This window comes from Manis pentadactyla, chromosome 3, assembly GCF_030020395.1.
Source record: "Manis pentadactyla isolate mManPen7 chromosome 3, mManPen7.hap1, whole genome shotgun sequence".
Taxonomy (NCBI): Eukaryota; Metazoa; Chordata; class Mammalia; order Pholidota; family Manidae; genus Manis; species Manis pentadactyla.
The window spans coordinates 128,552,745-128,580,521 of NC_080021.1; the positions used below are offsets into that span (position 1 = coordinate 128,552,745).

Here is a 27,777-nt window from a genome sequence, read left to right on the forward strand (position 1 = left end):
GGCAGTGGGCTGTTGTTGGGCTCACCGGGGACAGGGCAGCTGGGTGACGCCAGCAGGATAGGGCTTGGGTTCCTGAGTCATCCTGAATCCTTCTCCCTGTGAGGAGACTCAGTTCTGCAGAGCCACTTCCTCCTGTCCAGTGTCTCACAAACTTGAGCTTTGCGTTTCACCTTTGAGATGAGGCGTTTGCTTGTGTGCGAGGCACTAACCCAGGGATGATAGTGGACGTGGAGTATGGTTGCCTGTCCCGTGGGACATCTACACGTGCTGATTCCTTTCCAAAGCGGAGGGATCCTCCCCTGACTGCCCTCTGCTCTCCATTCCCAGCCCTTTCCCAGGCTCTGCAGGCCACACTGGTTGTCGAGTGACAGAATTCAGGGCACACGAGACCTCCTCCACTGACCCTCTCCTGGGAATGGAGCTCCTGAGCGGTGGCAGGGACCCTGGCCCATGTTAAGGGTGTGCTGTGGGTGGTTCTGGATGGGTTATGTCAGTCAGGGTCCCGGGGCCTTTCCCGCGCAGAGGGACATTTCAAGTGCGTTGGTGTGCTGTGTCAGGCAAGAAAGAGAGGGATTTACGTGGGCACGGGCACCGCAAAGCAGAGGGGCGTGGGCCCCGGTGTTTTAGACACTGCCGGGTCTCAAGGCCCCAGGTCCCGGACCATACCCGGGGGATGAGTGCCCTGCGGCTCACGGACTGTGGTCGGGGTCGTCCCCGCAGGCAGGTGTCTGCAAGTCTTGTGTGCAGACAGCCATGAGGCCAGGGCCTGGTGGCACAAACACAGCACCTGCTGGGAGGTCTCTTCTTGGCAGAGTGGGCCGGGGGCCCGGGTGGGGCAGACATTTCCAGGGGAACGGTCTCAGCTGGTCGGGGCCTGACTGTCCCCTGCGGACAGCTGTGCCCTGCCCGGTTCCACCAGCACACCGGCCCCTGAGTCCCGGGCACCCTTCCCAGGACAGATTCTCTCAGCACCTCTCCTGTCTTGACAGCGTTTCCAGTGCCGGGCCCGCAGGGGACCGTCAACCTTGGCACCTTCGTGTCATCTTTCACAGTGATGCCGTCAGCCCCTCCCGTCCTCGGCCCGCCACACTGGGCCCCCTGGCAGCAGCACCCACCGAACATCCTGGGCCCAGTGTTGCCCCCAGGAAGCACCCTGGTGCTGCCGACTCTTCCCAGCACGCCGTTGGTGGCAGCACAGGCCAGCTGTGGCCCAGGCTGGCCCGGGGCCTGCAACGTCACTGTGCACGTCTGGCCGGAACAGAGGCCCGTGCAGGCTCCCCAGCCTCAGACCTTTGTCGTGACTCAGGCCCCTCTCCATGGGAACACTCCTGGGGCCCTCTGTGGGGGTGCTGTGTGTCCTGTGCCCCAGTTCCTGGCGGCCTCGGGAGTGAAGACCATCCTGCCCGCCCCTCCTGCCTGGAGCACCCAGGCTAGCGATGAAGGCTGGTCCCTGCACCGTCCACCTCGAGCTGCAGTGCCAGCTGCCCAGCTGGCCTCTGGTGGGCTCCCAGCATTGGCCAGTCCTCGTCCACCTGGGGCCGCTAGGAACAGCGGCCCGGCCTGCTCGCAGCCCACCGCCTCGCCCGGGAACACCTGCCACCGCACCAGCGTGAACGAAAAGTTCCGGCGCTGGCAGCACTGCAAGCCCCTGGCCCGCAGGCACCTGCCCCAGAGTCCCGATGCGGAGGCACTCTCCTGCTTCCTCATGTGAGTGTCGTCCAACGGGGAAGCCACGGTGTCCAGCCTGGATCAAGGGCGGTGTCGCCCTCGCTCTGACCGGGCTGGTTGTCGGGAGGCGGTCACTTCTGGTGGTGACATCCTTTAGGCCGCATCTCGCGGGCGGTCCCTGTGAGCCAGCCGGCCTCTGGCTGCAATGCTCACCACAGGTTCGCTGCGGGCTCACAGTGGGGCCCCTGGCCGGCAGGCCCAGGGTTGGAGGCTGCGGTCTCAGGGTTCTGCCCGTTTTAACACCGGGCTGAGGGGATGATACCTGGGCATCCCCTCAGGGAGGCGGGGGACCCCAGGGCCCAGGAGACAGCTCTCCGCCCAACTGCCCTCCTGGGTGCAGGGTCCAGGCCAGGAGAGGCAGGGGGGACTGGGGCGGGTGGGGCAGCACACTCGGAGCCCAGGGCGGGGAAGCCCCACCATGGCCAGGCTCCTCCTAACTGGCCACTCCACTGCATTCCGAGGCCTGCAGAGCCCGCGCCTTGGGCTGTCCAGGCAGGGTGTCTGATGGCGTGTCCTGTGCTCGCCCATTTGATGCCTGTCGTTGTTAGCCGGAAAATGCCAATTTGAGGAGCAGCCCAGCTCTCCAGGCCACAGTGGGCAGCTGCGGTGTGAGGGCACGGGCGGCCGCAGTCCGTGGTGGAGGCTTGTGGAGTCAGGCGGCACCACAGTGGCCCGGAAGGCTGGCCTCTACCGCCGAGACCCTGCCGGTCTCCTCCTGGGCTTAGTCCTCCGTGCTGGGGATGCGGGCTCCACAGTGTGAGGTGGGGTGGGCAGGTTCCGGGCTGCAGATGGTGACTGACCCCAGTGGGCGAATTACAGCCCAGTGCTTCGGACCCTGGCCCGCCGGAACCCCACCATGAGCCGGGAGGAGGTCCTGCAGCGGGGCGTGCAGAAGTGGCATTGTCTAAGCAAGTCAGAGCGCAGCATCTACTATGTGATGGCGGGAAGGTGAGTCAGGGCCCTGGGCCAAGGGCAGGATGAAGACCTGTACCCCTCTGGGATCATGCCACCCCCACTTTGGGAGGCTGGCTACTCGTTTCCCCTGCCCCAGAGCCCCACCTGTCCAGACGCTGACCTTTTCTGTCTAGACATGAAGGTCTCAGGACATTGGGGGGGGGTTCAGACACTGGCCCTGGGGCTGTACATGGGGTCGGGTGTCCCAGGCAGCCTGCCTCCCCACCATGGCCGGGGCCATGACACCCCATGCCCTCTCCGTCTGACCTCTCCATTGACTGCTTCTCTGCCTGGGCCCGGGAGGCCTCCTCCTCAAGGGACCGTGCCTCCCTCGCCCCAGGTTCATGGAGTTCGAGGCCGAGGAGGCGAGGCAATGTCAGAACGCACAGTGGATGAAGGCGGCGCAGGGCGTGCCTCATCCAGCACCCCTCAGGCCTGTTCCTCGGGCGCCCTCAGCCCCAGAGCGGGGCCAGAAGCGAGGTATGCCACCGTGTTCCCCCGGAGCCAAAGGCCAGAGGCAGTGGGAGCCTGGGAAGGCTGCGGTCCCCAACACGGTCCTACTCATCCCGGGCGCATTGGGCAGTGACCTCGATGCCATCAGTAGCGTGGGGTCTCCCTTGGTCCCGACGGGAATGGGCCAGGTTTAGGACATGGCCACCCCCCTCTGCCCTGATCAGAGACCCACAAGGGGTGCTGGAAGGGGCAGGGGGCTGGGAGGAGGGCGGGCCTCCCTCCCCAGCATGAAGCCCTCGGAGGCCCTGTGTCCCCTTCCACACCTTGGTGCCTGCGGACCAGCTGGCCATGACCCCCCACGGGAATGTCCCCGAGCTCCGTCCTCCCTGAGCACGCTCAGTGCTGGGTAGGTGCGGCCAGGCTACCCACACTCCTTCCCTGCACCCTCCTCAGCACGCATCCGCGAGAAGGCCAGCGCCGGGGCCCAGTCCGCCAACGCCCAGCCACCGCGATGCCGGCAGAGCCCGCACACCGAGGCGCCGACGGAGATCCCCCTCGAGGCCGTGGCAGAGGGCCTGGAGATCATGGAGGGGCTGCTGGGGCCCAGCGGCCCAACTCAGGGGCTGCCCGGTGAAGAACGTGGGGAGGATAGCTCCAAGCCGCCACAGGGAGAGGAGGGCGTCTATCCAGACGCGGGTCTCCTGACCTACATCAATGAGCTTTGTGCCCAGGGAGACTTTCTCAACAAGGTAGGCTGGCCCTGGCCAGGGTGCTACAGGATTTCAGGGAGCGGCACTCCCACCACCCATGTCGGGGTGGTGCCCAGGCAGCTAGAATTAAGTTGTTCTTATTCCTCAGCTCTGATGTGTGTGTGTGTGTGTGTGTGTGTGTGTGTGTGTGTGTGTGCATGCGTGTGCGGGTGCGTGTGTGTGACAGTGGATGTGCATATGTATCTGTGTAAATGTATGTGTGTGTCTGAGTGTTGTACAGGGGTAAACCAGGTGAGCCAGGGTTGTGCGGGGTGTTGGTGTGCATGCTTGTGTGTGCGTGTGTGTGCATAGGTACCTGTGTATGTACTTGTGTGGCTGTGCATATGTTTGCGTGCACGTCTCGTGTGGGGTGTGTGGCATGCACACATGTACGTGTGTATATGCTGTGCGTGTGCATGTGTGCCTGTGGTCGGGGACCGTGACCACGTCTTTCCAACACCTCCTTGTTGTGGAGGCTGGGGCTGGTCTCTGCTTTTCCCTCGCCCTCTGGGTCCTCTGGGTGCCCAGGGGATTCCCTCCAAGGATGCTCACAGCCTCTTCCTTCTGGGCCAGGCGGACGCAGTTCTGCACCCACGCTTCCTGGCGGAGTTGCCCTGCCCGGAAGCCCAGCTGGATCTCTTGGCCCTCGCTGAGGAGCTGGAGCAGGAGGAAGGACTGTCTTTGGCACAGGTGAGCTGGGAAAGGGAAGGAAACAGGTGAGCCTGGAGAGAGGCAGCCCGGGTGTGCCAGGGCAGGGGACCCCAGGACAGGATTCCTTCCTGACCGTTCCCCTGCGTTGCATGGCAGAAGTGGCAGGGAGGGCCTCTCTGAGGGTGGGGGCCGGGCAGGAGTACGGCAGGGAGAGGATGGGGGGAGCCGGGGAGGAGAGAGAGGACGCCGGCCGGGGCACCAAGCTGGGGGGTGAGGTTGGCAGGAGAGCCGCAGCGGCTGTCGTTGGCGTGGCACCGCCTCCGCCTCTCGGGCGGCCTCACGGTGCCCTCCCTCCTCGCAGCTGGAGCAGAAGCGACTCCTGGAACTGAAGCAGGAGGAGGGTGTGCAGGCCCCCGCGAGTCACGGCACACCCCGACTGGACTCAAGGCCTTCTGGGTCTGAGGCCGGCCAGGATCCCCAGAGGCACGGCCATGGCCCCCAGCTAGGGGCCAGCGACCAAGCCTGCCCACCAGAGTCTGGTTGCGGGCAGCGCCAGGCGCACAGCCGAGGAGACGCTGGCGTGTGGAGGCCCGAAGCCTTCGCTGCCTCTCCAGGACGCCAGGAGCCCCCTCCCCTGAAGGCTGGCTGGCGGCCCCATGCCCCCCAGGCTCGGTGCCGCACTTCGCCCAGCCTGGGGCCCAGGCTCGCCACTGCTCCGGGAGAGACCTGTCCTGCTCGGGAGCCCCTGGGGCCCACGGGCAGGCCCAGTGAGGGCGAGGAGGAGCTCCCCAGCCTGGCCTTCCTCCTGGCATCTCAGCACACACTGCCATCCTGGGGACTGCCCCAGAGTCCTACTCCAGGCTCAGACCTCCTCCGCCCTGGAGTACCCCAGGCCCGCTCTCCCCAGAAGCCGGGCCTCAGCCCCGCTGGCCCTCCAGCTGGCAAGGCCAGCAGTCGGGCCCCGTGTGCAGGCCCAGCCCCTGCTGGGAAGACACCCCTGCCAGGGGCCAGCCTCGGGGTCGCTGGGGGACCAGCCTTGGCTCTGGGGCTGGGCTGCCCCTCACAGCCCCGGAAGAGAAGGGGGGACCCTTTCGGCACAGGGAAGGGTAGGAAGCGGCCCTGCAGCCAGTAGGGAGGAGTCGGCCCTCCAGGGCAGCTTCGGGCTCCTCCACATCCCAGTCCTGATCCTGGCTGCTGTGGGACAGGGAGGGTGGGGTGGGAGAGGTGGGAGGGCAGGGCCCCTGGGGGTGGCTGGTTGGGGGGTGGGATAAGAGGGTGGTGGGAAAGGTGTGGGGCGGTGGGGGTGTTCAGCCCATTTGGGCCTTGTATGCAAATGCAAATAAAGCCTGTTTTGTCACGAAAGGCTCGGCGTCTCTGCCCCTAGTGGCATCTGGGCTTCTCCACGGGAAGGGGCGCCGAAAGCAGGAAGGTCCCGGGCTCCGGGACCCAAGGCGATGATGTCCCCGTTCCCCCTCCACATTCATGTGCATTCTCCAGATGGCTCCCGATTGCCCACCGCCCGCATAAGCCCTCCCCCGCCCCACCTCTGCCCTCCTGGAGGCCGCTTTTGGGAGTCCCCAGGACACAGCGTCATCACAGGACCCCAAACTTCGAAGGATGGCAGCTGCTTTGGCCCTGTGCTCTCTGCAGCACCAGCCCACTTTCTGGACAGAGCCTGCAGACAGCCGTTGTCTAGAGGGGGCCCTCCCTTTCTCGCTGAAGCGGGCTGGGGCGCTGGGGGATGCTCAGGCATCAGGGTCTCCTGGGGGGCTGAGCAGAGAGGAAAGGCATGTCATGAGGGGACAGGCTCCACAACCGACGTGGAAGGCCCATCCTCCGGCCTCGGTGGGCGCATGAAATGTGTGGGCTGGTGGACAGTCCCTCTTCCCTCAGCACAGAGAGGGCATCGGGCTGGGAAGGAGAATCGGGGCACTCAGAAAGGAGATTGGGCGGGGGGGGGCACCTCGTCTCTCTGGGGGATTTCTGTGCAGGAGCGTCCCGTCCACTGAGGTAGGAGGCCCCATGTAGCTGTGGCCTGAGAGGCTGGCCTCAGGGCCTTTGCATTTCAACGATGCCCACACTGCTGTCCCATCGCCTCCCCCCAGGGCTGGACCTTCTGTGAATAGGGTAATTTGGTGCTTTTGTTTAGACACATGACTGGTTTCTATATGTTGATTTTGTATTCTGCAAGTTTGCCAAATTGGTTTATGAGTTCTAAGAGTTTTTGCTGTTGACACTTCAGGGTTTTCTACATGTATGATCGTGACATGCATGAGCAGAGATAGTTTTACTTCTTTTCTGATTTGGATGCCTTTTATTTCTTTTTCTCCCCTAATTCCCCTGACTGGGCCTTTCGGTGCTATTGAATAGAAACAGTGAGGGTGGGCACCTTTGCCTTCTGCCTAACGTTAGAAGAAAAGATTTCAGTTTTTCATCAGTGAGTATGCTTGTTGTGGGTTTTTCATATATGCCTTTATTGTGTTGAAGTACATTCCTTCTGCACCCAATTTGTTGAGAGTTTGTACCGTGCAAGGGGTGCTGAATTTTCTCAAGTCCCATTTCTGCATCGATAGAGATAGCTTATTTTATTCCTTCCTTTTGTTAATTCAGTGTGTCACATTCATTTGGGTATGTTGAACTGTCCTTATATCCCAGGAACAAATCTTACTTGATCATTGTGTATGATCCTTTTAATGTGGTGTTGAATTTGATTTGCTACAATTTTGTTGAGGATTTTTCCATCTATGCTTATCAGGGATATTGGCCTGTAATTTTACTGTATTGTATTGTATTGTCCTGTCTAGCTTCAGTATCACGTAATGCTGGTCATCTAAATGAGTTTGTAAGTGCTCCCTCCTATCCAATTTTTTGGGACCATTTAAGGACTTTTTACATTTCTCTTTAAGTGTTCGGTGGAGTTCACCAGTGAAGCCATGCCATCTTGAACTTTGCTGTTTGGGGAGGTTTTTAAAAATTGATTCAATCTCATTTGTTGTTGGTGTGTTCAGACTTTCTATTTGAGCTTGATTCAGTTTTGGTGGATTATGTTTCTAAGAATTTATCCGTTTCTTCCAGGTCATCCAATTTGTTGGCACATAGCTGTCCATAATTATCTGCTATGACCCCTTTTATTTCTGAGTCATCATCCGGGGCCGCCTCAGCTCGGCGCCGAGAGCCCGCGAGGTGCTGGAGGCCGGCAGCCGCCCGAGCGTCCCCGCCCACCCCCGGCAGCGAGGACGCGGCGGCCACGTCCCCTCCCGCGCTGGGCGGGGCTAGCCGCCGCGGACCCCCGACCGGCCGCTCGGCCGTTGGCCCCGCCCCGCGCGCTCGTGCGCAGCGCGAGCGGTCCGCCGCAAGGGATCCTGGGAGCCGTTGGAGCCGCTGGTCCGCGCGCCCGGAGCCCGCCCGCTCCCTGGGCGTGTGGCGCGCGTGCGCGCGACGCGCGAGGCGAAGCGGGAATCCGCGGCTGGCAGGACCCGGCTTCAGGGTCCCGGGGCGTCGGAGCCGGGCCTCCTTTCCGCCGCCTGTGGACTGCGCACCCCCAGCCCGCACCCTGCGCTCGGCGGCCGGGCCCACGCACCGCGGGCTGGCTGCCTCGCAGCCGTCCTGTCTCACAGGCCTCACGGGCAGCGCGCTGACTCCCTAGGTTCGCGCCCCGCCCCCGAGTCCAGGGGCGGCCCTCCAGAGCTTCCCGCCAGACCTCAACGATAGTGAAAACATTTGCTCTGCCAGTGATCGCCTTAACAAGATGGAAAGACGAGTTGCAGACTGGGAGCAAATATTTGCAAAACATATGTCTCACAAAGGACTAGTGCCTAAAATGTAAAAATAACTCTTCAGAGAACACTCCTGGCTCAGAGCTCTAGACCCACCCGGGAAACACTCGGGGTTCTTCCGCAGGCCTGCTGCACTACGTGTCCCCTTCACGGCACCTGCTGAGTGCATGCAGGTTTCCCGGCGAGCACGCCTCCGCGTGGAGGGTGGCGGGCACACCCTCCTCCGTGAGCATGGCGCTCTGACCTGGATCCACACGGGCCAAGGGGCCAACTGAAGTGGCATAGCAGGCAGTGTAGGAGTAGCTTTACTCCCCTCCTCTTCCAGAGGGAATTTTGCAGCACTTGAGCTGGCAATGAAAAAGACAGGCAGCAGAAGCCACTTTGGGACTTGAGTTTGTAATGCATTCCCAGAAGCTCCACACACCCGTCCGGCCTGTTGCAAGGTGGGTACCGGGTGTCAACTCCGCAGCTTCACCTACCACACTAAAACCTTGTGTGCACACGTGATCTCCCCATTCTGCTGCTCCTCCCTGACTGGGAGGAAGATCCTCTGTCCGCTAAGGCCTGAGACCCACGTCCGGAGATTTTTGTTTTCTCGAAAGACACCCGCCCCTGGCCTTCCTGCAGGGATGGTCAGAAATCAGAGTGCAGAGGACTGTCATCTCCCCCTTGCGTGGCTGGTGTTTTCAAACACATTTGGGCTAACAATTCTATCTGCTTCTGGAGCCTAGGCTTTTTGATGGAGTCATATAAAAAGAGGTGTGGAATTGGGACGAGATAATTTTTCCACCGTGCGGTTTTCCAGTCGGTGGTCCTGAGAAGAACAAGCAAATCCTACATGAAAGCCGTGAGGGAGAATCTTGTCCACAATTGGTGGAGGAAGCAAGAGGGAAGCCTGCCTCTCGTGAGTGTCTCAGTACCATGCTGTGCTTCATCATCCCTCTGAATATGAAGTTCCTTGGTGAAAATCATCTAAGGTTTCCCATGATAAAAACCCAAGTCCTGGGAGATGTCTGCAAGTTGTTCTTTTCTCAATCCCCAGCAGGAGTTCTGTTAAGTAAAGCTCACTGTGGCTTGCTTGCAAGGCTGTAAATATCTGCAAATATATCAGAACATAAATGAATTTTCACCAGAAGAGAAAACTGAAAGCATTTAAAAAATAAGAAGAGAATGCATTTGCCTTTGGCCACATAGCACATGTCTGAGAAGATCTGCACAATCAGATGACACCGGTTCCCGGTGGACAGCGATCTGGGCTGCTGGGAAAGAGGCGGGAGGAGGACTCGCCACTGTACTTTCCGTGTTTACAGTGGACTGTGGATCATGCGAAGGTCTTACTTGTGTGAGATAGTACATTAAAACCATTAAAAAGGTAAACATACATATTTAGCAGGAGGGTGATGTTCCAAGAAACGCAAAGGAGGAATTTCTGGTCTTGGACGTGGAGTCTGCAGGGCCTTTCTTTGATGGGCTGGGGCTTTCCAGCAACGGGGGCCTGGCTGGGGTCTGCAGGGCCTCCACACACAGCCCTGGGGACGCACGGGCTGCTTCCTGAAGCACGACGGGCACAGTGCCCCGAACAGGCTCGCGGCTGCACGGACATCCCCATTTCAAACGCAGGGCTGCCCGTGGCCATGAGTACCTGCGTGCTCATCAGAGCACCTGTTCCCATGGGTTCAGAAAGCCTAGCCTCTGTGGAAGTCAGTGACGGGCAGTAGGAAGCAGTGGGGCCCCGGCCGCACACTAGGTCGATGGTCACGGAATGAAAGTAGCGGGAACATCAGCTAGGACCTTGGTGCTGTGAGCCCGAAAAACGATTTGTAAGCGGCCAAGAGAGGCACCCACCGAGGGTGTGGCGCTGTAAGCTGGAAGAGCACCTGTGCTCTTGCCCACCTGCCAGAGTGCCCGTGGAATGTCTCCCCCTCCCTCGTGCCCCCAGCCCGCCTGCCCTCTGCCCCTCCCCCACTGCAGAGTGTCTTGGGCCCCTACATTCTAGGCCTGTTTACATTCAAACTTGCCCTGCCTGAGTGGGATCCTGAGCAGTTGGTGGAGGAGGCTGCTCTCTGGTCCTGGACTCGGTTCCCCAGGTGGAACGGCCAAGCAGCTGCGGTCGGATCTCAGCCTGTGGCGATGACTTCAGGAGGAGGTAAGGCCTGAAGGCTGGGTGGCAGTGTTTCAGGGGCCACCGCCCACCGGTCCCTGGGATTCAAATGTGACTGTTATCCGGGCACAGTGGTTAGACCGTCAAGGGGGGAGAGAGCTCTGGGCCCCAGGGTATCTCACCTGGGAGGTGCGGGGAGGCCTCTGGAAAGCTGAGGTAGCCCTGGGGAGGTGGCTTCTGGAGGTGGGTCAGGTGGCACAAGGGAAGCGCCCTGAGCAGGGAGAAGGGACTGCCGCCCACACGCTGCTGCTTTCTAGAAAGGAGACGCGCCGTGGACCCTGCGTTTGGGGAGGCTGTGGTGGTGGCACGGAGGGGGGTGGTCCCGGGAAAGCCCGGCCCTGAGTCACCCTCCTGGGCACAGGGCTGGCCCCACGATGTCATCCCAAGGGATCTGAACTGCACTTTACCAGACCCCACAGTGCGCTGGGAGAGGTAGACAGACTTGGCCTGAGCCAGAAAATTGTCCAGGGCTGTTATCTGTGGCCAAGTCTGCAGGCACGTGTCCTCTCCACAAGCAAGTCCACAGCGTCCCCTGGCTGCCGGAGCCCAGACCTGCCACCCTCCCTCCAGCCAGAGCTCTTCTCCTCTGGGCAGTGGGCTGTTGTTGGGCTCACCGGGGACAGGGCAGCCGGGTGACGCCAGCAGGATAGGGCTTGGGTTCCTGAGTCATCCTGAATCCTTCTCCCTGTGAGGAGACTCAGTTCTGCAGAGCCACTTCCTCCTGTCCAGTGTCTCACAAACTTGAGCTTTGCGTTTCACCTTTGAGATGAGGCGTTTGCTTGTGTGCGAGGCACTAACCCAGGGATGATAGTGGACGTGGAGTATGGTTGCCTGTCCCGTGGGACATCTACACGTGCTGATTCCTTTCCAAAGCGGAGGGATCCTCCCCTGACTGCCCTCTGCTCTCCATTCCCAGCCCTTTCCCAGGCTCTGCAGGCCACACTGGTTGTCGAGTGACAGAATTCAGGGCACACGAGACCTCCTCCACTGACCCTCTCCTGGGAATGGAGCTCCTGAGCGGTGGCAGGGACCCTGGCCCATGTTAAGGGTGTGCTGTGGGTGGTTCTGGATGGGTTATGTCAGTCAGGGTCCCGGGGCCTTTCCCGCGCAGAGGGACATTTCAAGTGCGTTGGTGTGCTGTGTCAGGCAAGAAAGAGAGGGATTTACGTGGGCACGGGCACCGCAAAGCAGAGGGGCGTGGGCCCCGGTGTTTTAGACACTGCCGGGTCTCAAGGCCCCAGGTCCCGGACCATACCCGGGGGATGAGTGCCCTGCGGCTCACGGGCTGTGGTCGGGGTCGTCCCCGCAGGCAGGTGTCTGCAAGTCTTGTGTGGAGACAGCCATGAGGCCAGGGCCTGGTGGCACAAACGCAGCACCTGCTGGGAGGTCTCTTCTTGGCAGAGTGGGCCGGGGGCCCGGGTGGGGCAGACATTTCCAGGGGAACGGTCTCAGCTGGTCGGGGCCTGACTGTCCCCTGCGGACAGCTGTGCCCTGCCCGGTTCCACCAGCACACCGGCCCCTGAGTCCCGGGCACCCTTCCCAGGACAGATTCTCTCAGCACCTCTCCTGTCTTGACAGCGTTTCCAGTGCCGGGCCCGCAGGGGACCGTCAACCTTGGCACCTTCGTGTCATCTTTCACAGTGCTGCCGTCAGCCCCTCCCGTCCTCGGCCCGCCACACTGGGCCCCCTGGCAGCAGCACCCACCGAACGTCCTGGGCCCAGTGTTGCCCCCAGGAAGCACCCTGGTGCTGCCGACTCTTCCCAGCACGCCGTTGGTGGCAGCACAGGCCAGCTGTGGCCCAGGCTGGCCCGGGGCCTGCAATGTCACTGTGCACGTCTGGCCGGAACAGAGGCCCGTGCAGGCTCCCCAGCCTCAGACCTTTGTCGTGACTCAGGCCCCTCTCCATGGGAGCACTCCTGGGGCCCTCTGTGGGGGTGCTGTGTGTCCTGTGCCCCAGTTCCTGGCGGCCTCGGGAGTGAAGACCATCCTGCCCGCCCCTCCTGCCTGGAGCACCCAGGCTAGCGATGAAGGCTGGTCCCTGCACCGTCCACCTCGAGCTGCAGTGCCAGCTGCCCAGCTGGCCTCTGGCGGGCTCCCAGCATTGGCCAGTCCTCGTCCACCTGGGGCCGCTAGGAACAGCGGCCCGGCCTGCTCGCAGCCCACCGCCTCGCCCGGGAACGCCTGCCACCGCACCAGCATGAACGAAAAGTTCCGGCGCTGGCAGCACTGCAAGCCCCTGGCCCGCAGGCACCTGCCCCAGAGTCCCGATGCGGAGGCACTGTCCTGCTTCCTCATGTGAGTGTCGTCCAACGGGGAAGCCACGGTGTCCAGCCTGGATCAAGGGCGGTGTCGCCCTCGCTCTGACCGGGCTGGTTGTCGGGAGGCGGTCACTTCTGGTGGTGACATCCTTTAGGCCGCATCTCGCGGGCGGTCCCTGTGAGCCAGCCGGCCTCTGGCTGCAATGCTCACCACAGGTTCGCTGCAGGCTCACAGTGGGGCCCCTGGCCGGCAGGCCCAGGGTTGGAGGCTGCGGTCTCAGGGTTCTGCCCGTTTTAACACCGGGCTGAGGGGATGATACCTGGGCATTCCCTCAGGGAGGCGGGGGACCCCAGGGCCCAGGAGACAGCTCTCTGCCCAACTGCCCTCCTGGGTGCAGGGTCCAGGCCAGGAGAGGCAGGGGGGACTGGGGCGGGTGGGGCGGCACACTCGGAGCCCAGGGCGGGGAAGCCCCACCATGGCCGGGCGCCTCCTGACTGGCCACTCCACTGCATTCCGAGGCCTGCAGAGCCCGCGCCTTGGGCTGTCCAGGCAGGGTGTCTGATGGCGTGGCCTGTGCTCGCCCATTTGATGCCTGTCGTTGTTAGCCGGAAAATGCCAATTTGAGGAGCAGCCCAGCTCTCCAGGCCACAGTGGGCAGCTGCGGTGTGAGGGCACGGGCGGCCGCAGTCCGTGGCGGAGGCTTGTGGAGCCAGGCGGCACCACAGTGGCCCGGAAGGCTGGCCTCTACCGCCGAGACCCTGCCGGTCTCCTCCTGGGCTTAGTCCTCCGTGCTGGGGATGCGGGCTCCACAGTGTGAGGTGGGGTGGGCAGGTTCCGGGCTGCAGATGGTAACTGACCCCAGTGGGCGAATTACAGCCCACTGCTTCGGACCCTGGTCCGCTGGAACCCCACCATGACCCAGGAGGAGGTCCTGCAGCGGGGCGTGCAGAAGTGGCATTGTCTAAGCAAGTCAGAGCGCAGCATCTACTATGTGATGGCGGGAAGGTGAGTCAGGGCCCTGGGCCAAGGGCAGGATGAAGACCTGTACCCCTCTGGGATCATGCCCCCCCCACATTGGGAGGCTGGCTACTCGTTTCCCCTTCCCCAGAGCCCCACCTGTCCAGACGCTGACCTTTTCTGTCTAGACATGAAGGTCTCAGGACATTGGGGGGGGGTTAAGACACTGGCCCTGGGGCTGTACATGGGGTCGGGTGTCCCAGGCAGCCTGCCTCCCCACCATGGCCGGGGCCATGACACCCCATGCCCTCTCCGTCTGACCTCTCCATTGACTGCTTCTCTGCCTGGGCCCGGGAGGCCTCCTCCTCAAGGGACCGTGCCTCCCTCGCCCCAGGTTCATGGAGTTCGAGGCCGAGGAGGCGAGGCAATGTCAGAACGCACAGTGGATGAAGGCGGCGCAAGGCGTGCCTCATCCAGCACCCCTCAGGCCTGTTCCTCGGGCGCCCTCAGCCCCAGAGCGGGGCCAGAAGCGAGGTATGCCACCGTGTTCCCCCGGAGCCAAAGGCCAGAGGCAGTGGGAGCCTGGGAAGGCTTCGGTCCCCAACACGGTCCTACTCATCCCGGGCGCATTGGGCAGTGACCTCGATGCCACCAGTAGCATGGGGTCTCCCTTGGTCCCGACGGGAATGGGCCAGGTTTAGGACATGGCCACCCCCCTCTGCCCTGATCAGAGACCCACAAGGGGTGCTGGAAGGGGCAGGGGGCTGGGAGGAGGGCGGGCCTCCCTCCCCAACATGAAGCCCTCGGAGGCCCTGTGTCCCCTTCCACACCTTGGTGCCTGCGGACCAGCTGGCCATGACCCCCCACGGGAATGTCCCCGAGCTCCGTCCTCCCTGAGCACGCTCAGTGCTGGGAAGGTGCGGCCAGCCTACCCACACTCCTTCCCTGCACCCTCCTCAGCACGCATCCGCGAGAAGGCCAGCGCCGGGGCCCAGTCCGCCAACGCCCAGCCACCGCGATGCCGGCAGAGCCCGCACACCGAGGCGCCGACGGAGATCCCCCTCGAGGCCGTGGCAGAGGGCCTGGAGATCATGGAGGGGCTGCTGGGGCCCAGCGGCCCAACTCAGGGGCTGCCCGGTGAAGAACGTGGGGAGGATAGCTCCAAGCCGCCACAGGGAGAGGAGGGCGTCTATCCAGACCCGGGTCTCCTGACCTACATCAATGAGCTTTGTGCCCAGGGAGACTTTCTCAACAAGGTAGGCTGGCCCTGGCCAGGGTGCTACAGGATTTCAGGGAGCGGCACTCCCACCACCCATGTCGGGGTGGTGCCCAGGCAGCTGGAATTAAGTTGTTCTTATTCCTCAGCTCTGGTGTGTGTGTGTGTGTGTGTGTGTGTGTGTGCGCATGCGTGTGCGGGTGCGTGTGTGTGACAGTGGATGTGCATATGTATCTGTGTAAGTGTATGTGTGTGTCTGCGTGTTGTACAGGGGTAAACCAGGTGAGCCAGGGTTGTGCGGGGTGTTGGTGTGCATGCTTGTGTGTGCGTGTGTGTGCATAGGTACCTGTATATGTACTTGTGTGGCTGTGCATATGTTTGCGTGCACGTCTCGTGTGGGGTGTGTGGCATGCACACATGTACGTGTGTATATGCTGTGCGTGTGCATGTGTGCCTGTGGTCGGGGACCGTGACCACGTCTTTCCAACACCTCCTTGTTGTGGAGGCTGGGGCTGGTCTCTGCTTTTCCCTCGCCCTCTGGGTCCTCTGGGTGCCCAGGGGATTCCCTCCAAGGATGCTCACAGCCTCTTCCTTCTGGGCCAGGCGGACGCAGTTCTGCACCCACGCTTCCTGGCGGAGTTGCCCTGCCCGGAAGCCCAGCTGGATCTCTTGGCCCTCGCTGAGGAGCTGGAGCAGGAGGAAGGACTGTCTTTGGCACAGGTGAGCTGGGAAAGGGAAGGAAACAGGTGAGCCTGGAGAGGGGCAGCCCGGGTGTGCCAGGGCAGGGGACCCCAGGACAGGATTCCTTCCTGACCGTTCCCCGGCGTTGCATGGCAGAAGTGGCAGGGAGGGCCTCTCTGAGGGTGGGGGCCGGGCAGGAGTACGGCAGGGAGAGGATGGGGGGAGCCGGGGAGGAGAGAGAGGACGCCGGCCGGGGCACCAAGCTGGGGGGTGAGGTTGGCAGGAGAGCCGCAGCGGCTGTCGTTGGCGTGGCACCGCCTCCGCCTCTCGGGCGGCCTCACGGTGCCCTCCCTCCTCACAGCTGGAGCAGAAGCGACTCCTGGAACTGAAGCAGGAGGAGGGTGTGCAGGCCCCCGCGAGTCACGGCACACCCCGACTGGACTCAAGGCCTTCTGGGTCTGAGGCCGGCCAGGATCCCCAGAGGCACGGCCACGGCCCCCAGCTAGGGGCCAGCGACCAAGCCTGCCCACCAGAGTCTGGTTGCGGGCAGCGCCAGGCGCACAGCCGAGGAGACGCTGGCGTGTGGAGGCCCGAAGCCTTCGCTGCCTCTCCAGGACGCCAGGAGCCCCCTCCCCTGAAGGCTGGCTGGCGGCCCCATGCCCCCCAGGCTCGGTGCCGCACTTCGCCCAGCCTGGGGCCCAGGCTCGCCACTGCTCCGGGAGAGACCTGTCCTGCTCGGGAGCCCCTGGGGCCCACGGGCAGGCCCAGTGAGGGCGAGGAGGAGCTCCCCAGCCTGGCCTTCCTCCTGGCATCTCAGCACACACTGCCATCCTGGGGACTGCCCCAGAGTCCTACTCCAGGCTCAGACCTCCTCCGCCCTGGAGTACCCCAGGCCCGCTCTCCCCAGAAGCCGGGCCTCAGCCCCGCTGGCCCTCCAGCTGGCAAGGCCAGCAGTCGGGCCCCGTGTGCAGGCCCAGCCCCTGCTGGGAAGACACCCCTGCCAGGGGCCAGCCTCGGGGTCGCTGGGGGACCAGCCTTGGCTCTGGGGCTGGGCTGCCCCTCACAGCCCCGGAAGAGAAGGGGGGACCCTTTCGGCACAGGGAAGGGTAGGAAGCGGCCCTGCAGCCAGTAGGGAGGAGTCGGCCCTCCAGGGCAGCTTCGGGCTCCTCCACATCCCAGTCCTGATCCTGGCTGCTGTGGGACAGGGAGGGTGGGGTGGGAGAGGTGGGAGGGCAGGGCCCCTGGGGGTGGCTGGTTGGGGGGTGGGATAAGAGGGTGGTGGGAAAGGTGTGGGGCGGTGGGGGTGTTCAGCCCATTTGGGCCTTGTATGCAAATGCAAATAAAGCCTGTTTTGTCACGAAAGGCTCGGCGTCTCTGCCCCTAGTGGCATCTGGGCTTCTCCACGGGAAGGGGCGCCGAAAGCAGGAAGGTCCCGGGCTCCGGGACCCAAGGCGATGATGTCCCCGTTCCCCCTCCACATTCATGTGCATTCTCCAGATGGCTCCCGATTGCCCACCGCCCGCATAAGCCCTCCCCCGCCCCACCTCTGCCCTCCTGGAGGCCGCTTTTGGGAGTCCCCAGGACACAGCGTCATCACAGGACCCCAAACTTCGAAGGATGGCAGCTGCTTTGGCCCTGTGCTCTCTGCAGCACCAGCCCACTTTCTGGACAGAGCCTGCAGACAGCCGTTGTCTAGAGGGGGCCCTCCCTTTCTCGCTGAAGCGGGCTGGGGCGCTGGGGGATGCTCAGGCATCAGGGTCTCCTGGGGGGCTGAGCAGAGAGGAAAGGCATGTCATGAGGGGACAGGCTCCACAACCGACGTGGAAGGCCCATCCTCCGGCCTCGGTGGGCGCATGAAATGTGTGGGCTGGTGGACAGTCCCTCTTCCCTCAGCACAGAGAGGGCATCGGGCTGGGAAGGAGAATCGGGGCACTCAGAAAGGAGATTGGGCGGGGGGGGGGCACCTCGTCTCTCTGGGGGATTTCTGTGCAGGAGCGTCCCGTCCACTGAGGTAGGAGGCCCCATGTAGCTGTGGCCTGAGAGGCTGGCCTCAGGGCCTTTGCATTTCAACGATGCCCACACTGCTGTCCCATCGCCTCCCCCCAGGGCTGGACCTTCTGTGAATAGGGTAATTTGGTGCTTTTGTTTAGACACATGACTGGTTTCTATATGTTGATTTTGTATTCTGCAAGTTTGCCAAATTGGTTTATGAGTTCTAAGAGTTTTTGCTGTTGACACTTCAGGGTTTTCTACATGTATGATCGTGACATGCATGAGCAGAGATAGTTTTACTTCTTTTCTGATTTGGATGCCTTTTATTTCTTTTTCTCCCCTAATTCCCCTGACTGGGCCTTTCGGTGCTACTGAATAGAAACAGTGAGGGTGGGCACCTTTGCCTTCTGCCTAACGTTAGAAGAAAAGATTTCAGTTTTTCATCAGTGAGTATGCTTGTTGTGGGTTTTTCATATATGCCTTTATTGTGTTGAAGTACATTCCTTCTACACCCAATTTGTTGAGAGTTTGTACCGTGCAAGGGGTGCTGAATTTTCTCAAGTCCCATTTCTGCATCGATAGAGATAGCTTATTTTATTCCTTCCTTTTGTTAATTCAGTGTGTCACATTCATTTGGGTATGTTGAACTGTCCTTATATCCCAGGAACAAATCTTACTTGATCATTGTGTATGATCCTTTTAATGTGGTGTTGAATTTGATTTGCTACAATTTTGTTGAGGATTTTTCCATCTATGCTTATCAGGGATATTGGCCTGTAATTTTACTGTATTGTATTGTATTGTCCTGTCTAGCTTCAGTATCACGTAATGCTGGTCATCTAAATGAGTTTGTAAGTGCTCCCTCCTATCCAATTTTTTGGGACCATTTAAGGACTTTTTACATTTCTCTTTAAGTGTTCGGTGGAGTTCACCAGTGAAGCCATGCCATCTTGAACTTTGCTGTTTGGGGAGGTTTTTAAAAATTGATTCAATCTCATTTGTTGTTGGTGTGTTCAGACTTTCTATTTGAGCTTGATTCAGTTTTGGTGGATTATGTTTCTAAGAATTTATCCGTTTCTTCCAGGTCATCCAATTTGTTGGCACATAGCTGTCCATAATTATCTGCTATGACCCCTTTTATTTCTGAGTCATCATCCGGGGCCGCCTCAGCTCGGCGCCGAGAGCCCGCGAGGTGCTGGAGGCCGGCAGCCGCCCGTGCGTCCCCGCCCACCCCCGGCAGCGAGGACGCGGCGGCCACGTCCCCTCCCGCACTGGGCGGGGCTAGCCGCCGCGGACCCCCGACCGGCCGCTCGGCCGTTGGCCCCGCCCCGCGCGCTCGTGCGCAGCGCGAGCGGTCCGCTGCAAGGGATCCTGGGAGCCGTTGGAGCCGCTGGTCCGCGCGCCCGGAGCCCGCCCGCTCCCTGGGCGTGTGGCGCGCGTGCGCGCGACGCGCGAGGCGAAGCGGGAATCCGCGGCTGGCAGGACCCGGCTTCAGGGTCCCGGGGCGTCGGAGCCGGGCCTCCTTTCCGCCGCCTGTGGACTGCGCACCCCCAGCCCGCACCCTGCGCTCGGCGGCCGGGCCCACGCACCGCGGGCTGGCTGCCTCGCAGCCGTCCTGTCTCACAGGCCTCACGGGCAGCGCGCTGACTCCCTAGGTTCGCGCCCCGCCCCCGAGTCCAGGGGCGGCCCTCCAGAGCTTCCCGCCAGACCTCAACGATAGTGAAAACATTTGCTCTGCCAGTGATCGCCTTAACAAGATGGAAAGACGAGTTGCAGACTGGGAGCAAATATTTGCAAAACATACGTCTCACAATGGACTAGTGCCTAAAATGTAAAAATAACTCTTCAGAGAACACTCCTGGCTCAGAGCTCTAAACACTCGGGGTTCTTCCGCAGGCCTGCTGCACTTCGTGTCCCCTTCACGGCACCTGCTGAGTGCATGCAGGTTTCCCGGCGAGCACGCCTCCGCGTGGAGGGTGGCGGGCACACCCTCCTCCGTGAGCATGGCGCTCTGACCTGGATCCACACGGGCCAAGGGGCCAACTGAAGTGGCATAGCAGGCAGTGTAGGAGTAGCTTTACTCCCCTCCTCTTCCAGAGGGAATTTTGCAGCACTTGAGCTGGCAATGAAAAAGACAGGCAGCAGAAGCCACTTTGGGACTTGAGTTTGTAATGCATTCCCAGAAGCTCCACACACCCGTCCGGCCTGTTGCAAGGTGGGTACCGGGTGTCAACTCCGCAGCTTCACCTACCACACTAAAACCTTGTGTGCACACGTGATCTCCCCATTCTGCTGCTCCTCCCTGACTGGGAGGAAGATCCTCTGTCCGCTAAGGCCTGAGACCCACGTCCGGAGATTTTTGTTTTCTCGAAAGACACCCGCCCCTGGCCTTCCTGCAGGGATGGTCAGAAATCAGAGTGCAGAGGACTGTCATCTCCCCCTTGCGTGGCTGGTGTTTTCAAACACATTTGGGCTAACAATTCTATCTGCTTCTGGAGCCTAGGCTTTTTGATGGAGTCATATAAAAAGAGGTGTGGAATTAGGACGAGATAATTTTTCCACCGTGCGGTTTTCCAGTCGGTGGTCTTGAGAAGAACAAGCAAATCCTACATGAAAGCCGTGAGGGAGAATCTTGTCCACAATTGGTGGAGGAAGCAAGAGGGAAGCCTGCCTCTCGTGAGTGTCTCAGTACCATGCTGTGCTTCATCATCCCTCTGAATATGAAGTTCCTTGGTGAAAATCATCTAAGGTTTCCCATGATAAAAACCCAAGTCCTGGGAGATGTCTGCAAGTTGTTCTTTTCTCAATCCCCAGCAGGAGTTCTGTTAAGTAAAGCTCACTGTGGCTTGCTTGCAAGGCTGTAAATATCTGCAAATATATCAGAACATAAATGAATTTTCACCAGAAGAGAAAACTGAAAGCATTTAAAAAATAAGAAGAGAATGCATTTGCCTTTGGCCACATAGCACATGTCTGAGAAGATCTGCACAATCAGATGACACCGGTTCCCGGTGGACAGCGATCTGGGATGCTGGGAAAGAGGCGGGAGGAGGACTCGCCACTGTACTTTCCGTGTTTACAGTGGACTGTGGATCATGCGAAGGTCTTACTTGTGTGAGATAGTACATTAAAACCATTAAAAAGGTAAACATACATATTTAGCAGGAGGGTGATGTTCCAAGAAACGCAAAGGAGGAATTTCTGGTCTTGGACGTGGAGTCTGCAGGGCCTTTCTTTGATGGGCTGGGGCTTTCCAGCAACGGGGGCCTGGCTGGGGTCTGCAGGGCCTCCACACACAGCCCTGGGGACGCACGGGCTGCTTCCTGAAGCGCGACGGGCACAGTGCCCCGAACAGGCTCGCGGCTGCACGGACATCCCCATTTCAAACGCAGGGCTGCCCGTGGCCATGAGTACCTGCGTGCTCATCAGAGCACCTGTTCCCATGGGTTCAGAAAGCCTAGCCTCTGTGGAAGTCAGTGACGGGCAGTAGGAAGCAGTGGGGCCCCGGCCGCACACTAGGTCGATGGTCACGGAATGAAAGTAGCGGGAACATCAGCTAGGACCTTGGTGCTGTGAGCCCGAAAAACGATTTGTAAGCGGCCAAGAGAGGCACCCACCGAGGGTGTGGCGCTGTAAGCTGGAAGAGCACCTGTGCTCTTGCCCACCTGCCAGAGTGCCCGTGGAATGTCTCCCCCTCCCTCGTGCCCCCAGCCCGCCTGCCCTCTGCCCCTCCCCCACTGCAGAGTGTCTTGGGCCCCTACATTCTAGGCCTGTTTACATTCAAACTTGCCCTGCCTGAGTGGGATCCTGAGCAGTTGGTGGAGGAGGCTGCTCTCTGGTCCTGGACTCGGTTCCCCAGGTGGAACGGCCAAGCAGCTGCGGTCGGATCTCAGCCTGTGGGGATGACTTCAGGAGGAGGTAAGGCCTGAAGGCTGGGTGGCAGTGTTTCAGGGGCCACCGCCCACCGGTCCCTGGGATTCAAATGTGACTGTTATCCGGGCACAGTGGTTAGACCGTCAAGGGGGGAGAGAGCTCTGGGCCCCAGGGTATCTCACCTGGGAGGTGCGGGGAGGCCTCTGGAAAGCTGAGGTAGCCCTGGGGAGGTGGCTTCTGGAGGTGGGTCAGGTGACACAAGGGAAGCGCCCTGAGCAGGGAGAAGGGACTGCCGCCCACACGCTGCTGCTTTCTAGAAAGGAGACGCGCCGTGGACCCTGCGTTTGGGGAGGCTGTGGTGGTGGCACGGAGGGGGGTGGTCCCGGGAAAGCCCGGCCCTGAGTCACCCTCCTGGGCACAGGGCTGGCCCCACGATGTCATCCCAAGGGATCTGAACTGCACTTTACCAGACCCCACAGTGCGCTAGGAGAGGTAGACAGACTTGGCCTGAGCCAGAAAATTGTCCAGGGGCCCTATCTGTGGCCAAGTCTGCAGGCACGTGTCCTCTCCACGAGCAAGTCCACAGCGTCCCCTGGCTGCCGGAGCCCAGACCTGCCACCCTCCCTCCAGCCAGAGCTCTTCTCCTCTGGGCAGTGGGCTGTTGTTGGGCTCACCGGGGACAGGGCAGCTGGGTGACGCCAGCAGGATAGGGCTTGGGTTCCTGAGTCATCCTGAATCCTTCTCCCTGTGAGGAGACTCAGTTCTGCAGAGCCACTTCCTCCTGTCCAGTGTCTCACAAACTTGAGCTTTGCGTTTCACCTTTGAGATGAGGCGTTTGCTTGTGTGCGAGGCACTAACCCAGGGATGATAGTGGACGTGGAGTATGGTTGCCTGTCCCGTGGGACATCTACACGTGCTGATTCCTTTCCAAAGCGGAGGGATCCTCCCCTGACTGCCCTCTGCTCTCCATTCCCAGCCCTTTCCCAGGCTCTGCAGGCCACACTGGTTGTCGAGTGACAGAATTCAGGGCACACGAGACCTCCTCCACTGACCCTCTCCTGGGAATGGAGCTCCTGAGCGGTGGCAGGGACCCTGGCCCATGTTAAGGGTGTGCTGTGGGTGGTTCTGGATGGGTTATGTCAGTCAGGGTCCCGGGGCCTTTCCCGCGCAGAGGGACATTTCAAGTGCGTTGGTGTGCTGTGTCAGGCAAGAAAGAGAGGGATTTACGTGGGCACGGGCACCGCAAAGCAGAGGGGCGTGGGCCCCGGTGTTTTAGACACTGCCGGGTCTCAAGGCCCCAGGTCCCGGACCATACCCGGGGGATGAGTGCCCTGCGGCTCACGGACTGTGGTCGGGGTCGTCCCCGCAGGCAGGTGTCTGCAAGTCTTGTGTGCAGACAGCCATGAGGCCAGGGCCTGGTGGCACAAACACAGCACCTGCTGGGAGGTCTCTTCTTGGCAGAGTGGGCCGGGGGCCCGGGTGGGGCAGACATTTCCAGGGGAACGGTCTCAGCTGGTCGGGGCCTGACTGTCCCCTGCGGACAGCTGTGCCCTGCCCGGTTCCACCAGCACACCGGCCCCTGAGTCCCGGGCACCCTTCCCAGGACAGATTCTCTCAGCACCTCTCCTGTCTTGACAGCGTTTCCAGTGCCGGGCCCGCAGGGGACCGTCAACCTTGGCACCTTCGTGTCATCTTTCACAGTGATGCCGTCAGCCCCTCCCGTCCTCGGCCCGCCACACTGGGCCCCCTGGCAGCAGCACCCACCGAACATCCTGGGCCCAGTGTTGCCCCCAGGAAGCACCCTGGTGCTGCCGACTCTTCCCAGCACGCCGTTGGTGGCAGCACAGGCCAGCTGTGGCCCAGGCTGGCCCGGGGCCTGCAACGTCACTGTGCACGTCTGGCCGGAACAGAGGCCCGTGCAGGCTCCCCAGCCTCAGACCTTTGTCGTGACTCAGGCCCCTCTCCATGGGAGCACTCCTGGGGCCCTCTGTGGGGGTGCTGTGTGTCCTGTGCCCCAGTTCCTGGCGGCCTCGGGAGTGAAGACCATCCTGCCCGCCCCTCCTGCCTGGAGCACCCAGGCTAGCGATGAAGGCTGGTCCCTGCACCGTCCACCTCGAGCTGCAGTGCCAGCTGCCCAGCTGGCCTCTGGTGGGCTCCCAGCATTGGCCAGTCCTCGTCCACCTGGGGCCGCTAGGAACAGCGGCCCGGCCTGCTCGCAGCCCACCGCCTCGCCCGGGAACACCTGCCACCGCACCAGCGTGAACGAAAAGTTCCGGCGCTGGCAGCACTGCAAGCCCCTGGCCCGCAGGCACCTGCCCCAGAGTCCCGATGCGGAGGCACTCTCCTGCTTCCTCATGTGAGTGTCGTCCAACGGGGAAGCCACGGTGTCCAGCCTGGATCAAGGGCGGTGTCGCCCTCGCTCTGACCGGGCTGGTTGTCGGGAGGCGGTCACTTCTGGTGGTGACATCCTTTAGGCCGCATCTCGCGGGCGGTCCCTGTGAGCCAGCCGGCCTCTGGCTGCAATGCTCACCACAGGTTCGCTGCGGGCTCACAGTGGGGCCCCTGGCCGGCAGACCCAGGGTTGGAGGCTGCGGTCTCAGGGTTCTGCCCGTTTTAACACCGGGCTGAGGGGATGATACCTGGGCATCCCCTCAGGGAGGCGGGGGACCCCAGGGCCCAGGAGACAGCTCTCTGCCCAACTGCCCTCCTGGGTGCAGGGTCCAGGCCAGGAGAGGCAGGGGGGACTGGGGCGGGTGGGGCGGCACACTCGGAGCCCAGGGCGGGGAAGCCCCACCATGGCCGGGCGCCTCCTGACTGGCCACTCCACTGCATTCCGAGGCCTGCAGAGCCCGCGCCTTGGGCTGTCCAGGCAGGGTGTCTGATGGCGTGGCCTGTGCTCGCCCATTTGATGCCTGTCGTTGTTAGCCGGAAAATGCCAATTTGAGGAGCAGCCCAGCTCTCCAGGCCACAGTGGGCAGCTGCGGTGTGAGGGCACGGGCGGCCGCAGTCCGTGGCGGAGCCTTGTGGAGTCAGGCGGCACCACAGTGGCCCGGAAGGCTGGCCTCTACCGCCGAGACCCTGCCGGTCTCCTCCTGGGCTTAGTCCTCCGTGCTGGGGATGCGGGCTCCACAGTGTGAGGTGGGGTGGGCAGGTTCCGGGCTGCAGATGGTGACTGACCCCAGTGGGCGAATTACAGCCCAGTGCTTCGGACCCTGGCCCGCCGGAACCCCACCATGACCCGGGAGGAGGTCCTGCAGCGGGGCGTGCAGAAGTGGCATTGTCTAAGCAAGTCAGAGCGCAGCATCTACTATGTGATGGCGGGAAGGTGAGTCAGGGCCCTGGGCCAAGGGCAGGATGAAGACCTGTACCCCTCTGGGATCATGCCCCCCCCACTTTGGGAGGCTGGCTACTCGTTACCCCTGCCCCAGAGCCCCACCTGTCCAGACGCTGACCTTTTCTGTCTAGACATGAAGGTCTCAGGACATTGGGGGGGGGGTTCAGACACTGGCCCTGGGGCTGTACATGGGGTCGGGTGTCCCAGGCAGCCTGCCTCCCCACCATGGCCGGGGCCATGACACCCCATGCCCTCTCCGTCTGACCTCTCCATTGACTGCTTCTCTGCCTGGGCCCGGGAGGCCTCCTCCTCAAGGGACCGTGCCTCCCTCGCCCCAGGTTCATGGAGTTCGAGGCCGAGGAGGCGAGGCAATGTCAGAACGCACAGTGGATGAAGGCGGCGCAGGGCGTGCCTCATCCAGCACCCCTCAGGCCTGTTCCTCGGGCGCCCTCAGCCCCAGAGCGGGGCCAGAAGCGAGGTATGCCACCGTGTTCCCCCGGAGCCAAAGGCCAGAGGCAGTGGGAGCCTGGGAAGGCTGCGGTCCCCAACACGGTCCTACTCATCCCGGGCGCATTGGGCAGTGACCTCGATGCCATCAGTAGCGTGGGGTCTCCCTTGGTCCCGACGGGAATGGGCCAGGTTTAGGACATGGCCACCCCCCTCTGCCCTGATCAGAGACCCACAAGGGGTGCTGGAAGGGGCAGGGGGCTTGGAGGAGGGCGGGCCTCCCTCCCCAGCATGAAGCCCTCGGAGGCCCTGTGTCCCCTTCCACACCTTGGTGCCTGCGGACCAGCTGGCCATGACCCCCCACGGGAATGTCCCCGAGCTCCGTCCTCCCTGAGCACGCTCAGTGCTGGGTAGGTGCGGCCAGGCTACCCACACTCCTTCCCTGCACCCTCCTCAGCACGCATCCGCGAGAAGGCCAGCGCCGGGGCCCAGTCCGCCAACGCCCAGCCACCGCGATGCCGGCAGAGCCCGCACACCGAGGCGCCGACGGAGATCCCCCTCGAGGCCGTGGCAGAGGGCCTGGAGATCATGGAGGGGCTGCTGGGGCCCAGCGGCCCAACTCAGGGGCTGCCCGGTGAAGAACGTGGGGAGGATAGCTCCAAGCCGCCACAGGGAGAGGAGGGCGTCTATCCAGACGCGGGTCTCCTGACCTACATCAATGAGCTTTGTGCCCAGGGAGACTTTCTCAACAAGGTAGGCTGGCCCTGGCCAGGGTGCTACAGGATTTCAGGGAGCGGCACTCCCACCACCCATGTCGGGGTGGTGCCCAGGCAGCTGGAATTAAGTTGTTCTTATTCCTCAGCTCTGATGTGTGTGTGTGTGTGTGTGTGTGTGTGTGCATGCGTGTGCGGGTGCGTGTGTGTGACAGTGGATGTGCATATGTATCTGTGTAAATGTATGTGTGTGTCTGAGTGTTGTACAGGGGTAAACCAGGTGAGCCAGGGTTGTGCGGGGTGTTGGTGTGCATGCTTGTGTGTGCGTGTGTGTGCATAGGTACCTGTGTATGTACTTGTGTGGCTGTGCATATGTTTGCGTGCACGTCTCGTGTGGGGTGTGTGGCATGCACACATGTACGTGTGTATATGCTGTGCGTGTGCATGTGTGCCTGTGGTCGGGGACCGTGACCACGTCTTTCCAACACCTCCTTGTTGTGGAGGCTGGGGCTGGTCTCTGCTTTTCCCTCGCCCTCTGGGTCCTCTGGGTGCCCAGGGGATTCCCTCCAAGGATGCTCACAGCCTCTTCCTTCTGGGCCAGGCGGACGCAGTTCTGCACCCACGCTTCCTGGCGGAGTTGCCCTGCCCGGAAGCCCAGCTGGATCTCTTGGCCCTCGCTGAGGAGCTGGAGCAGGAGGAAGGACTGTCTTTGGCACAGGTGAGCTGGGAAAGGGAAGGAAACAGGTGAGCCTGGAGAGAGGCAGCCCGGGTGTGCCAGGGCAGGGGACCCCAGGACAGGATTCCTTCCTGACCGTTCCCCTGCGTTGCATGGCAGAAGTGGCAGGGAGGGCCTCTCTGAGGGTGGGGGCCGGGCAGGAGTACGGCAGGGAGAGGATGGGGGGAGCCGGGGAGGAGAGAGAGGACGCCGGCCGGGGCACCAAGCTGGGGGGTGAGGTTGGCAGGAGAGCCGCAGCGGCTGTCGTTGGCGTGGCACCGCCTCCGCCTCTCGGGCGGCCTCACGGTGCCCTCCCTCCTCGCAGCTGGAGCAGAAGCGACTCCTGGAACTGAAGCAGGAGGAGGGTGTGCAGGCCCCCGCGAGTCACGGCACACCCCGACTGGACTCAAGGCCTTCTGGGTCTGAGGCTGGCCAGGATCCCCAGAGGCACGGCCACGGCCCCCAGCTAGGGGCCAGCGACCAAGCCTGCCCACCAGAGTCTGGTTGCGGGCAGCGCCAGGCGCACAGCCGAGGAGACGCTGGCGTGTGGAGGCCCGAAGCCTTCGCTGCCTCTCCAGGACGCCAGGAGCCCCCTCCCCTGAAGGCTGGCTGGCGGCCCCATGCCCCCCAGGCTCGGTGCCGCACTTCGCCCAGCCTGGGGCCCAGGCTCGCCACTGCTCCGGGAGAGACCTGTCCTGCTCGGGAGCCCCTGGGGCCCACGGGCAGGCCCAGTGAGGGCGAGGAGGAGCTCCCCAGCCTGGCCTTCCTCCTGGCATCTCAGCACACACTGCCATCCTGGGGACTGCCCCAGAGTCCTACTCCAGGCTCAGACCTCCTCCGCCCTGGAGTACCCCAGGCCCGCTCTCCCCAGAAGCCGGGCCTCAGCCCCGCTGGCCCTCCAGCTGGCAAGGCCAGCAGTCGGGCCCCGTGTGCAGGCCCAGCCCCTGCTGGGAAGACACCCCTGCCAGGGGCCAGCCTCGGGGTCGCTGGGGGACCAGCCTTGGCTCTGGGGCTGGGCTGCCCCTCACAGCCCCGGAAGAGAAGGGGGGACCCTTTCGGCACAGGGAAGGGTAGGAAGCGGCCCTGCAGCCAGTAGGGAGGAGTCGGCCCTCCAGGG

At 62.1% G+C, this 27,777-nt stretch overlaps 4 protein-coding genes across 4 annotated transcripts in view; 3 read left to right on the forward strand and 1 right to left on the reverse strand.

Annotated features, from left to right (window-relative positions):
• ZNF484 (zinc finger protein 484) overlaps positions 1-18,907 on the reverse strand; it is a 214,710-nt gene extending 195,803 nt beyond the window's left edge. The window contains exon 1 of the mRNA XM_057498434.1: positions 18,851-18,907. The gene's annotated coding sequence lies outside the window, so the exon portion shown is untranslated. The remainder of the gene's footprint in view (positions 1-18,850) is intronic.
• LOC118923800 (NUT family member 2B-like) lies at positions 674-5,667 on the forward strand. Its single transcript, XM_057499379.1, has 7 exons — positions 674-701; positions 990-1,707; positions 2,548-2,676; positions 3,023-3,162; positions 3,589-3,884; positions 4,458-4,574; positions 4,897-5,667. Exons 1-7 carry the CDS (start codon positions 674-676, stop codon positions 5,665-5,667), a joined length of 2,199 nt encoding a protein of 732 aa, XP_057355362.1.
• Positions 10,442-16,718, forward strand: LOC130683108 (NUT family member 2F-like). Its single transcript, XM_057499380.1, has 8 exons — positions 10,442-10,457; positions 12,051-12,247; positions 12,431-12,768; positions 13,609-13,737; positions 14,084-14,223; positions 14,539-14,945; positions 15,509-15,619; positions 15,948-16,718. The coding sequence occupies exons 1-8, from the start codon at positions 10,442-10,444 to the stop codon at positions 16,716-16,718; spliced, it is 2,109 nt and encodes a 702-aa protein (XP_057355363.1).
• A 3,866-nt stretch (positions 18,908-22,773) lies between the features above and the next one.
• On the forward strand, positions 22,774-27,756 carry LOC118923781 (NUT family member 2B-like). The gene is made up of 8 exons (XM_057499381.1): positions 22,774-22,801; positions 23,090-23,346; positions 23,470-23,807; positions 24,648-24,776; positions 25,124-25,263; positions 25,690-25,985; positions 26,547-26,663; positions 26,986-27,756. The coding sequence occupies exons 1-8, from the start codon at positions 22,774-22,776 to the stop codon at positions 27,754-27,756; spliced, it is 2,076 nt and encodes a 691-aa protein (XP_057355364.1).
• Positions 27,757-27,777: the final 21 nt, after the last annotated feature.

Bases quoted from the DNA above. Each gene is read 5' to 3' on its own strand.
- LOC130683108 (XM_057499380.1), top strand. The intron at 12,248-12,430 runs GTGGCAGCACAG...CCTGTGCCCCAG, and splicing joins CTCTTCCCAGCACGCCGTTG to TTCCTGGCGGCCTCGGGAGT. The intron at 13,738-14,083 runs GTGAGTCAGGGC...CCCTCGCCCCAG, and splicing joins TACTATGTGATGGCGGGAAG to GTTCATGGAGTTCGAGGCCG.
- LOC118923781 (XM_057499381.1), top strand. From the start codon at position 22,774: ATGAGTGCCCTGCGGCTCACGGACTGTG. The intron at 23,347-23,469 runs GTCTGGCCGGAA...CCTGTGCCCCAG, and splicing joins CCTGCAACGTCACTGTGCAC to TTCCTGGCGGCCTCGGGAGT. The intron at 24,777-25,123 runs GTGAGTCAGGGC...CCCTCGCCCCAG, and splicing joins TACTATGTGATGGCGGGAAG to GTTCATGGAGTTCGAGGCCG.
- LOC118923800 (XM_057499379.1), top strand. From the start codon at position 674: ATGAGTGCCCTGCGGCTCACGGACTGTG. The intron at 702-989 runs GTCGGGGTCGTC...CTGTCTTGACAG, and splicing joins CCTGCGGCTCACGGACTGTG to CGTTTCCAGTGCCGGGCCCG. The intron at 3,163-3,588 runs GTATGCCACCGT...CACCCTCCTCAG, and splicing joins AGAGCGGGGCCAGAAGCGAG to CACGCATCCGCGAGAAGGCC.